The sequence below is a fragment of the Solanum pennellii genome, chromosome 8 (assembly GCF_001406875.1).
Source record: "Solanum pennellii chromosome 8, SPENNV200".
NCBI lineage: Eukaryota > Viridiplantae > Streptophyta > Magnoliopsida > Solanales > Solanaceae > Solanum > Solanum pennellii.
This window is the reverse complement of record NC_028644.1, coordinates 64,555,720-64,568,190: the sequence shown is the minus strand read 5'-3', so window position 1 is coordinate 64,568,190 and position 12,471 is coordinate 64,555,720. Positions and strand designations below refer to the sequence as shown.

At 33.3% G+C, this 12,471-nt stretch overlaps 1 protein-coding gene across 2 annotated transcripts; it reads right to left on the bottom strand.

Annotated features, from left to right (window-relative positions):
• Positions 1-1,198: 1,198 nt before the first annotated feature.
• On the bottom strand, positions 1,199-8,856 carry LOC107028955 (extra-large guanine nucleotide-binding protein 3). Of its 2 annotated transcripts, XM_015230207.2 has the most exons (9): positions 8,663-8,856; positions 7,127-8,152; positions 6,900-7,037; positions 5,131-5,235; positions 4,858-5,037; positions 3,434-3,584; positions 2,807-3,054; positions 2,312-2,481; positions 1,199-2,046 (listed from the first exon to the last, which is right to left on the bottom strand). In XM_015230207.2, exons 2-9 carry the CDS (start codon positions 8,048-8,050, stop codon positions 1,449-1,451), a joined length of 2,514 nt encoding a protein of 837 aa, XP_015085693.1. In that variant the 5' UTR covers positions 8,051-8,152; positions 8,663-8,856; the 3' UTR covers positions 1,199-1,448. The 2 variants fall into 2 exon arrangements, with proteins under 2 accessions (XP_015085693.1, XP_015085692.1); XM_015230206.2 differs by lacking the exon at positions 8,663-8,856 and having other exon boundaries at positions 7,127-8,547.
• Between the last annotated feature and the right edge of the window lie 3,615 nt (positions 8,857-12,471).

The following is a 12,471-nucleotide window of genomic DNA, read 5'->3' as shown; positions in this document are numbered from 1 at the left end:
GCTTAGTTCTAGCCTTACAAGTTGCTCATCATTTCCCAAAAAAATTGTTGATATTTAAGTTCTAGGCAGAAAGTAAACACTAAAAAAAGTTTATTTTATATGCACAAAAACACATATAGGAGTACATCAGACAATATGTTGAACAATTTTATATCTTGGGACTGTATAAATTATAACAGTAACAGAGGTCAAACGTGCAAGGCACGTTTCCAGAACTAGTATTATATAATGACCAAAAAAATAGAATGCCTAATATCATATAATGACCAAAAAAATAGAATTTATCTCAATGTTATTTTCATCAAAACCAATATAATATCATATACACAAAAAACTATGAAATAAAACAGGCCAAATACATAAATAGATCCCTAAATTTGTTGAGTTTTTTCCCTCAGGTACCTCAACTACGTCATTTTTCTATTGATCATTGAACCACACATAATTTGTTCCTTTAAACACTGTTGGTTGATTTTGATCGGCTTTTCTATTGTAAATGCCTTCAATTGTGTTCGAATTGTAATAATTTTGATTAAATGAATGAAGACAAACCGTGTTAGTCTCATTTATTTTCTAATGTGTTCAAATGACTTAAGTAAAAACAATTATTCTCGAATATTTTCACTATCAATTGGACTAATGAGTTGTGGAACAACATATGTATCCTCTATTAATACCACTCACAAATCTGGTTCCACATCAGACAACGGTGTTTGTTTAAACGGAACAAATTATGGGGGTTTAATGTTTCAATAGGAAAATGACGTAGTTGAGATACCTGAGGAAAAAAACCCAACAAGTTTAGGGATCTGCTTATGTATTTGGCCAATAAAACAACTAGGAGACTTGAAAAGTTTGTGTTTTTTTCTCTCTTTGTTGTGTACTAGCATGAATAGAGCTACCTTACTATGAGAGTCGATCAACACTCCTTCGTTAAAAAATTACGGTTAAATTTTCTATTGTGTAAGGGCATATTTTACGCGACTAAGTAATGATAGAGTCAAACTATTAACGAGAGGCAAGTGTTGTAAATTCTACATATTCGAAGGATTGATAAGGTGTAAATAATATGTTTGACTACTTTTTGGTGAAAATCTTAGTTCCGTCACTATACTAATAGGTATATCAAGATAAATTAAGATGTGTTTCTCTACACGCTGTGATATAAAATACTAAAATTTACAACAGAAAGATGAGATAGAATGCAAAATAAGTACCTATTCTCAACCTTGTATTGCCATTCAAAATCTCTTTTGAGGAGCATCAGAACATACAATATATGGCACAAAACTCCAGATATTCACTTGAAACAACACCATTATCTCTGTAAAAACCACGAAAACGCGATGGCGAAAAAATGTAAGTACAAACTTATTTCCATATTACATTCCTCTCTCCCTCTCTCTCTGTGTCCTAATCTACACTATCAACATGTCTTTTAAGTTATTTCACTCCTGTCGGAAGAAAGGAGACGAGCTAATATCGGTTGTACTGTAAAATGAATCTTCTGCTCCAACGTTGTAGGTCTCTTCTTTTTCCTCGTCCCACTTCGCGACCTCCCTTATATACTTGAATGCTTCATCAACAGTTATTCGTTCCCTAGCCCGAGCTTGCCACACAAATAGCTTTCTACTTGTGAGGGAAGCATAGAGGCCTTTGAACTTCATTGCAACATAGTAATACGCTTGGTGAGCTAGTGACTGGCTATTGGTGTGAGGTCTCAATGGACTGAAATCAGTGAACCATTCACAAGCGCCCAATGGCACACGGTTGACCTTTTCCTCGAACAGGTCATACTTGTTCAATACTAAAACAAATGGGGTCTCTTTGAAACAAGGATGCCTGATCATTGTTTCGAAAAGTTCCCTGTTATGCATCATCTTGTTCTGAAGTAGTGCACCGCTACCATTTTCCTCTGGAGCAACCCACATCTGATCATAATCACTAAGGGAAACACAGAATACTACGACACGGACATCTTCAAACATCTCTACCCATTTGCATCCTTCATTCATTCCTTTGGCATTTAGTCGAATTAGCTGATACCTGTACGAAAGGAATAAAAAGCATAATTACCAAAATCATTCATAACTTGTACAAGTACACTCATATTATATCGAAGAGGCTGTACTCTATAAAAATATTTCAATTCTAGTTCTGAAGCTGATTAGTGCTGTGGTCTATGTCCCTAAACTCTTATAGACTATTAGACAGGTAAATGTATGTATCGTCGTTGCATTTATCAAAAAAACTACTGGATAGTAGCTTCATGGACAACAAATACAAATATCATAGTAGAGAGAATGGCTACCTGGTGAGAGGGGGAGGAGCTTCCAGATTGTCTCCATAGGTTTCAGACATTGGGCTACGATCATCCAATTGGAACTCCATAAAGGCCAACCCATTACCTTGCGTAACTCCTTCTGCATACAGAATGTCTTGCTCCGAAGGTTCATACTCATTGCTTGATACCTCCACAGCCTAAAAAGAGACAGTCAAATATCCATTTTTACCTTCCACAATGATAAGCAAAATCAACTCATTCAAGAAAGTGTAATTAAGAATAAAGAGAAGTGGGGCTACATATCAACTGTAGTGCCTTGGGGAATGATCTCTATGATCGTGGAAAGGAAGGACGTTCTAGCAGTCAACATTAGAATGTCTATGAAGGTACATCGGCACTCACCCCAAAAGTAATAAGAAAATTACTAAAAAGATCAGGGAACAAATAACTACAAACTTATTTATCAAAAGAATAGGTTAATATATTGGATAGGTTGGTTAAAATGAGTCATATGCAAAATACCTTGCTCAAGAAGTAATCCGCCACATCTGGAAGAAAATGAAGCTCATTTCTTCTCTTGTATGTTTCCTGTATAGCAGGATCCTTCCAGACCTCTTCAACCAATGGAGCATATTCACGTGTTGCTGCAGGGAAGAAAGCATCCAAATCACCGGTGGCTATAATATCCAGTAGCCAATCAGAGAAATGCTTCAACCTTTGATTTAAGGTATAGATACACTTGCTGTCTTCCGGAGATTCTGTGTTACAATCTATAAAAATTGAGATCAGTTAGTAAAGTGCAGCCACTTGGTCCTTTGTCCATGCCATTGCCAGCTGCCAATAGTGGACAATGAAAAACAAACATACGCCCCAGTTTACAGAAGGATATCTTAAACCTTACGAAATTGGTATGCAGTATATAATTTCCACATCTCTTCTTCTGCAATGCAGTTATGAGGGGGTAATAGCTCCACTTTTGGCACAATTTGCCACATGTGGAAATGGAGTTAAAAGGTATGGGGGAGGATGGAGCGGAGCAAAGCCTGCAAGTCTAGCTAATAACTGCCAGTCTAACGCAACTAGTGAAACTCTTTGTTTATTAGCACAGCACCTTTCTATTAATGCTTTAAGTATATATTTTAAATTTACCTTCCACAGTTTTTCTTGCTAAAGCCTCCTCCTCAAAGCGCTCCCTTCCATCAAGAAGAATGCTCAGATACTTGTAAATATTGCTTTGAATCATCAACTTGATGTCTTGAATTTCTTCAGAGGTAAACGTGTTTCCATACAAAAATTTTGCCTACACAATAAGGTTATAAGCAGAAGCAAATGAGTACACACACTAATGATAGACAGCAAGGAACACCAAAAAACACTTAAATGATAAAGAAAGGCATTATACCGCAAACCTTTTATTTCACTTTCAGAATGCAATAATAAATTATACCACAGAGCTGGAAGGGAGCAAAGGATAAAACAACGGAGGAGGAGAAAAGGGAATACTGAATAGCACTACAGAAACATGCAAATACATGATCAACCTCTCAATACATTGTCAATAAACCTGACACTCCTTCCCTTCACATTAAGCAAGCATTTCTGCTTTCCACTAACCTTAAGAAAAGTCTTTTTAACTACAATCTGCAAGAAAAGATAAGATTCTTTTATGCTACATCCAAATTTTCATGTATCCCACTTTTATACTTCTCAGTTCTCAGTAAAGCCTCTTCAATCCAATATTTTCTCAATTATCTGTCCTGTTCAAACATATAAAAAAATAAAGAAGACTTTTCAATTTTATGGTCCTAAATCAAATTTATGTCAAATGTGTCAATCTTGTTGCCTTAAACATGCCACGTGGTCAGTGGAAAGTTGAAATTAAAGTGTTGCCACAAAAAGAAAGGGATCATTCTTTTTGAAAAGGAGGGGTATTACAAAAAGCAAATTATATGGTAAACACTACCTCCACCTTACCGAAACCCCTTACCTAGGAGATGAATAATGGTTTTCCTACTGAGCTCCATTATGGACTCAAACAAAGGTTGGAGGAGGAGAACCTTTACCACTATGATCTCTTTCCTGTCAAAACTCATTTTACAATTTATCCCATTTAAATTTATGACTAATAAATGGTTCCATTTGTACCTCGTTTATGATGGCTAATATCAATGGTGAAATTTAACCAGAATACTAGAGATACCAATGTTCTTGTCGTTACAGTAAGTCATCTAATCTGATTTATAAGCAAAATAACTCAGCCCCACTGTATCAACCAATCAATTAACCAAGCCTCAACTTCCAAACTGAGTGGGGAATTGGGCTGCAATAACATGCTAGAAAAATTTCTGGCAGCAAACGAAATATGTGGATGCTAGCAGATTCAAGTCCATAGAACAAATGAACCGGCAACTTAGCAAGCTATACTACAGAGATCTGAAAACATTTAATGTACGCAGAGCGAAGATAAAATCTTAGAGATTTGACCTATATATAGAAAGAAGCTCGAGTTCAATAATAATCAAGAAAATATAACCCTTTTTTCCTGAAAAAGGAATGCTGCATAAGGCCAATACCTGTTTGAAAATAGTGCTTGTTCCAGAACCTTCAAGCCCTAGTAAAAGTAGCTTTTGAACCCTTTTCTGCTCCAAGTAATTTGGAACAGTAGTATAATTGCTAGGCTCGTCTCTCTGTCCATAGGGTTGACCATGTGGTACAGGCAAGGAAAACAGAGAGCAAACAAACCTTGTTGTCGCCTGCATGTGAATATAAATTATTAGATATAAAATCAAAAACTTTGTTGACTGATATAGTTGAAACCATACCACACATTCAATTCAATGTGCTACCTTTTCCCATATGTTACCCCGAATGTTGTTTTGTCCTTCTTCCTCGTAACGACCATCATCATATACCCAAAAGTGAGTGTCACGAGGGCATTGCACTTTTGCAAACTGAAAAGAAACTTATGTCAGGACTCATTGTACATAAAAGGATGAGGAAACAAATAAGCATGCACAGAGTTTCATTCTAGGAAGAACATCATTTGAAGAAAGGCCAATCAAAGGGCCTTAAGTTGAATGTTGTAACAACGTATCAGCTAGTCTGGATCAGCTGTAACATCGACACTGGATCATCTTGAATTGGGTATCACTGAAATCTCTGGAACCAATGAAGTCCATGTGTGCTAGACAGGTTTGATCGAAACTGCCAGCACCAGGCTTAGAAGAGTTGATTGAGAACTGGTCTATAAGAACATGGAAAGAATATTACTATCTTCTCAATAGGTGGTTGTTACCATTGTTTCAAACAGTGGTAAATTAGGTTGTTCCATTGGTTTTTCTACATATATGGTGCATGGAGCTTTTCTGTGAGGTAACTACACTCTGGAGGTACTTCTTTTAGATTCTGAGCTCAATAATGACAAACCTGGCTGATTGATTATGTTGCAGTGATTGACAAGGTTAATTTTGGAAAGTTCCAGATGTTTAACATGATTCACCGGGATACTTGAGATTCTACTATTTTAGCCAAAAAAAAAAAAAGATGAAGTTCAAGGGAACAATAGAAGTGCTTGAAAAAGGGTAAAGGTCAGCTGGACCCATTTCTTTCCTTTTGTGAGAAGGTACAACGAAAATCTGTTAGATCCAAAATTGTAGATTGTAATATGACAATCAGTCAAATAACTAGCTCGGACAGTTAAAAGCAAAATACAAATTTAAAGATGTCAAAGCTACTTAATGCACTAGCTCTAGAAAATGACAACTAAATTCTACCATACAAGGCAAAAAATGTTACTTTTCACGACCATCTAAGATGAAAGGAAAGACACTTGAAGCTATAAATGATTTATGGATATACATTATTAATTTTTAGTTTTAGTGAAATCTTACTATGTTTGACAGCTTAGAAGGAAAGAGAAGAAACAAATGAATGGAGAAATAACAGATTGAGAAAGTGTATAGATTGGGTGAACGGAAGTTGTAAAAATTATGGCATCTCCATATGCAAAAAAATAAGGAGAAGAATTGGGAGGTATGATTCACCACTTTCAACCAGCAAAATTCATCCCATGAACAGATAAAAAGGAAAGAATCTAAGATCTATAAATGATTATATGCATAGATGTTATTAATATCTACCATCGGTGAAATTCCTGTTTGGTATGTGAGATGGGATAAGCAAGGATATCCTATCGGGTTATTTTACCGCACCAATGGAATTACTTGGGATAGTCATCCCACCATTTTGGTGCAAATGGTGGGCTAAAACAATCATGGAATTAGCTAATACCTCAAACCAAACATTAGACAAAGATAATACCAATTTTTCTCCCAGGATTATTATCCTTACCTACGTACCAAACAACGACTGATTGGAGGGACGGGATAAAACACATAATTGGTCATAAATAGGGAAAGAAAGTTAATCCAGCTTCATTGCTGGGTGATGTAAAAAAGAGACAAAATGTATAGAAGCTATCATGAACACATAACAACAGGTTAGTAAATAGAAGGTGGCCTTTAAAATGTGGATAACAACAATTCTAGAATTGAATATATTGTCATACATATTGTTTAGGCATACCCACAATTAATTGTAAAAAAAAAGAACAAACCTTCAGCACTCGGAGTTCACGTCTTGTTATCTCTCGGCCATTAATGTAAACCTGAGTACTTCCATTGCTAGCATGAGCACTAAGTTTTCCCGTAAAATTTAGGTTTGAACTGACAACTCTGTCTGGTTTTTCTCCTTCCTGTTAAATGATCGAAACTATATTAGCATCTTCTTTCTAACATAAGAAATAAATAACAGAACTTGATTTAACTCAACACAAAAGATTACCTTTCCCCATAGTCCAGATTCCTTATCATACCAATACCTCCCAGGCTTCAACTTCCTAGGAGGTAAAAGGCACCCAAAGAGTTCTGCCATCTCATCTGGCTTTAAAGGAAATCCGTTCACAATCAGCTGTTCTGGGCGGAGCTGATTAGCAGCACATTCTCTTTCTGCTTTCATTATCTGCTTGACTTCCAAAGGACTAAGCAAACGCGATAAGACTCTAGAATTTTTACCAAGTTTGGACCTCTTTGACTCATCAATTGGCTGGCTAATGCAACTCACACATTTCCGCCCTTCAGGCATCGAACCCATTGCTCTAAGCACACAATTGCTACAATACTTTGCGTCACAAACCAAGCAAGACTCTTTACTTTCCCACTTCCCTTTTCCACACCTATGACAGACTCTTGACTTCTTATTCTTCTTTCTTTCCTTAGAAACTCCAACATATTCAGGAAAGACTTGATTCTCAATTTCCCCCGTTACTCTTTCAGATCTATCAACAAAGGTGACTACTGGGGCTCTTCTCCCCTGGTGATTCAGCACTGAACCCGGGGACGCTGACGGAGAACCTGAAGAAGAATCAGGGTTCTGCAAGACAGACACTTGAGACTCAGAACTATAAGATACCCTTGGACTATGACTAGGGGAACTTGTTACTCCAGCAATACGAGATACCGGCAATGGAATAGGTTCGATAACCGGGGCAACACCATTACTCAATGATCTTCTTGATTCTGAAAGAGGTTCTGCTATTGGAATTGCACTAGAATTCACATCAAGAGGCTCTACTTTAGGAACCTCATATGACAACAAAGGACCAGTATACTCCATTGCTATTGAATATTCGATATTTTCCCCATCCCCTCCCTGAGGAAGCATTCTTTTCACCATCTCCTTCCAATGCTCTCCATCTTTTTTCTCCATATCTCTCAACCCCCCAAAAAATTCAATCTTTTCCTGTTTTTCTACTCAGTTGCAGCCTCAATTTCACTACTTACAATTCTTGATACTGCAAAAACCATCCATCTGGTAAACAAAAAAACTTCTTAGCATAAACAAAAAACTTATAGACAGCTAAAAAAGTCAATCACTCTACAAATAAAAACAAAGATTTGTCCTTTTCAGCAAAGACCCTCAATTTGGAAAGATTCAATTAACTCAACTGATCAAACCTTTGAAATCCTAAACTTCAAGAATCTTAAGCACAAAGTTTTCAACCCAAACAACTACACATAGAAAGAAAAAAAAACAAAGTTGGCAGCTTTGAAGGTTGAAATGTTCCAAAATTTAGTCAAACATAAACAAAGATATTCCTAACTTCCCAACCATTAAATACTTGGAGACATTTCAACTTTCAATAAAAACACACAGAGATAAAACTAATGTTAAAAAAAAAGGGTCTTTTGTAGATATGTCAAGAAAAGAGTTCTTAATATAAGAAAGACAAAAGTTTTAAACTTTGATACATAACACACACAAAAAAAAAAAAAAGGAGAAAAGCAAAAAGAAAGAAAAAGGGGTTGAATTTTTGTATACCTTTAAGAAAGTGACAAGCAATGCTGAGAACATGAATCTGAGTTATAAGGGTAAAAGATAGTTATAAAAATTTGAGTTCACTTTTTTTAAGCTCCCAAGCTCTCTGTAAAAAGTAAAAGTTAAAAAAATAAAACCATAAAAGAGTAATCTTTTGGGGAATCTACCCTTTTGTAGAAGAAGAAGAAGAAGGTGCTAAAAGATATATTCATATATATACACAATAATACATGTACAATGTAAAAGCTGTATTCTTTTGAGAGAGAGAGAGTTTGTACTATTATGTAATCAGATAATGTGCTGGAGGGTGGGTGGGTAAGTGGGGTCCATATGAAGGTGTACATGGTTGGGAGATATTTTTTAATATATTTTTCATGAAGGGTAGTTTTGGAATAACGTAAAGTTATCTTTATCTGATCTATAGGTCACGTATTAGGACACGTAAAAACAATTATTTATAATAGAATAGATTGTTTACATCATACCTCTTGAAATGGGATTCGTTCTTGGATTCTACTAACACTGATTATTTTGTGGTTAAAACTGCTTATTTTATATGATATTTAGCTATGTTAAATTTATGTCGAAACAATAATAGTATTTTATGAAATAGATTTAAACGAGATAAAATATATGATAATCTTAAACATGTCTCGGAGATAAAAGATGCTTGTGTCAAAATATGTAGTACTACATTAAAAAGTAAAATTTCTTTACTAATAAAAATAATTTAACCACTCCAAAGAATTATAATAGAGGCGCGTGATTCACGCGTTATCTGAAGCGAGTGGGAGTTTGGTGAGTAGTAAGACGTAAAGTAAGATTTTCATTTGCAAGTGGCAAAGATATCTTAATCTGAACCACACCATCATATTAGCGCGTGTCAAACACACTCTTTAATTCAAAGTACGACTTGGGACTTATTCGGTGTGGGACCCATATGCTGAGTTGGCATTATGTCAACGCTGTACCCATGTCTGCTCTCAATTTATTTATTTATTTATTTATTATGTTTTTCATTTCGTATTCGGATATCACACTGTAACTCTGACTAAATTCTAGTAATTCATTGTGAAGATCATTGGATGGTAACGTTCTCAACGTAATTTTTTTCATACTCAAAATTTAAATTTAAAATTATTCATTAAGAATGAAACGATTTCACCACTACATAATTTATGTTATTATTTTATTTTTTCTAATCCAACATGAAGATGTTTGTTGACTAGGATTTTGTTTCTTTTGGACATTGTGCTAGGTTAAGTTTTTAATGTAAAAATATGTTTGGAATTTGTGACTTTAAAATCTAAATTCATGAGGTATGATCAATAAATAGAATTTCTTTTCCTAGTAAAAATATTTAAGTTTGTGTTAATAATATAAAAAAGTTCTCAATAAGAATATCTCTCAATAATAATATTAAATCCTAACTATAACTATATCATACGAATTTATTTGGTTTAACATGTTTACTCATCATTGATGCTCCTAAAGAAGAAGAAGAAGAAGAAGAAATTTGTGTGTTAATATTGTTTAACCTAAAATTTGATTGTTAGGTCCCGTAATAGAATTTATAAAATAGGGTCCGAGGAATATGAGATTCAAAACATTCATGATTTAGATGTAAACAAGTCGAATGATTTATCCCTCGGTCTATTAGTGAACCATCTCTTCAGGGATTGTGAAAGATGTTCTACTAGTAATTCAAAGCTATAAACTGAATAATTAGTTACAATTTGTGTTGTTAATTTAAACACATTGTTTGTTTTGATTTTGACTAATTTATTAGATCATATCATAAAGTTGATAGTTAGTTAATAATGAAAATTCTCATTTTGTGACCAATCGATTCGTGTGATCGTAGCATTATCTTTTTTTTTCCGTCCACTTATTATTTAAAATAACCTTATATAAACTTTTCCCTACATTTCTTTAGTAGTTACTCATATTTTGTATCCTACCTTTTTTTTATAGGTTTATTCTTCAAAATATTAATATGTAATATCATACAAAGACGCAAAATGATATAACTAGTCCAAAATAATATATTATAATACAATATAATATATTATGAAATAATACGTAACACTTTCGATGAGTATATAATATATTACGAAATAATACATAAAAATCTTCCAAGGAGTGAGCTTGTGTCCTAAGTGAAAGAAACTTACCCGCACAGGGTGTTTACACAAAAATCCATTATTATGTTATTTAATGAAGTAAAACACGTGTTAATTAATTAAAATTGAGTAAAATGAGCTGTAAATTTAAATATGTGGCGTGCGTATATTAGATCAATATAAACACCCGATACGAATAAATTTCACCCGTCCCTCCCTGAGTTGTAAAAGAAAACTTACATGCTAGGTCAAATGGGAATTGTCGATAATAAGGGAGAAAATTGATTACTATTTTTTTTTAAAAGAAAAATATATAAATTAATAAAATCTTGCTATTTAAGGGGTATGTACCATTATTGACAAAATCAACAACTATAGAAGTAGTAAATAATTAGGAAAACAGAGTGTAACAAGTGTGCAAATACTAGGAAATAAAAGTGCAGCATCATATTATATTTATCTATAAATAAGTGCATTAATTATTTATTCCAGTTAGATTAGGCAACAATAACTATCTCAATAATTATTTAGTACCTCTTTATTTCTCCACTTATAGACACTTCAATCCTAATCAATATGCTAATTGCTAATTAATGTTCTTATTCAACAATAAAAAAAGGTACCTATTTACTCATCTATGTTTGATTTGGCACAGTTCTTAAAAATCAATAAAGAAAAGAGTAACTTTTAAATATTTGAGAATGAATAGAAGTATTAAATAATAACACGATAAAATAGATTAAAAAAAGGAGTAAATTATCTATTAATTTTTAAGTTAAGAAGTAAAATCATGCAATTGTTTTTACTTTATTTATATCTCATTATATAACATTATTCATTAAAGGAAAAAGAGTCGAAAATATATTTAAATTTTGATTGAAATTGTTGTTACGATATCAAACTTTGGAAATGATATTTCACCCGTGCACTATTTAATAGTGTATTTTAAAGGAATATATGTGTCAGATGGACATAAAAAAAATACATAATTATAAATAGTAATATGTCCACGCGGACACATACACTACAACAAAAATAACTTTTAGCGGCACTAAATATTAACACTAATAAAGAGTGTTAACGTCTTTACCGACATTAGTTAAGTGACATTAGAACTAATGTCGCTAAAGACTTTAGGGACATATGTAAAGAGTGACAATTGCCGCTAAAAATTTATATTTAGTGGCAATTAAGAATTAAATGTTGCTAATGATCATTTTTGTTGTAGTAATATATACCTTTAAAATATACTATTAAATAGGTCAGAGGGTAAAAAATACACTACTAAATTATGATTCTCCATAAAGTTTGATATCATAACAACACTTTCGACCAAAATCAGAGTATTTTTCAGACCATTTTCCCTACATTTAAATATATATTATATGTGTTATCACATCTCAATTATTATATTTGTAGTCTTTAAGAATAATAATTAAGAATAAAATGAGAAAAATAATTAAATCTTAAACTTCTAAAATAAAAAAAATTATATAGAAATTAAGATCGATGATCAAAAGGGAAAAAATCAACCTATATGATTAAATTGGTTCTAACTTCCAATCTACCCAAATTAACTCTCTAAGAATCATGTCTTTGATGTATATGATATATAAACAACATAATAAGAAAAATAAAAGTTTTGTCAATTTTGATTTGAACTAATATATATATATATATATATATATA

Coding starts and splice junctions, on each gene's coding strand:
- LOC107028955 (XM_015230207.2), bottom strand. CDS start 8,050: ATGGAGAAAAAAGATGGAGAGCATTGGAAGGAGATGGTGAAAAGAATG. Junction 5,236..6,899: donor GTGAACTCCGAGTGCTGAAG/GTTTGTTCTTTT, acceptor GTTTCTTTTCAG/TTTGCAAAAGTGCAATGCCC. Junction 5,038..5,130: donor GGGGTAACATATGGGAAAAG/GTAGCACATTGA, acceptor ATTCACATGCAG/GCGACAACAAGGTTTGTTTG.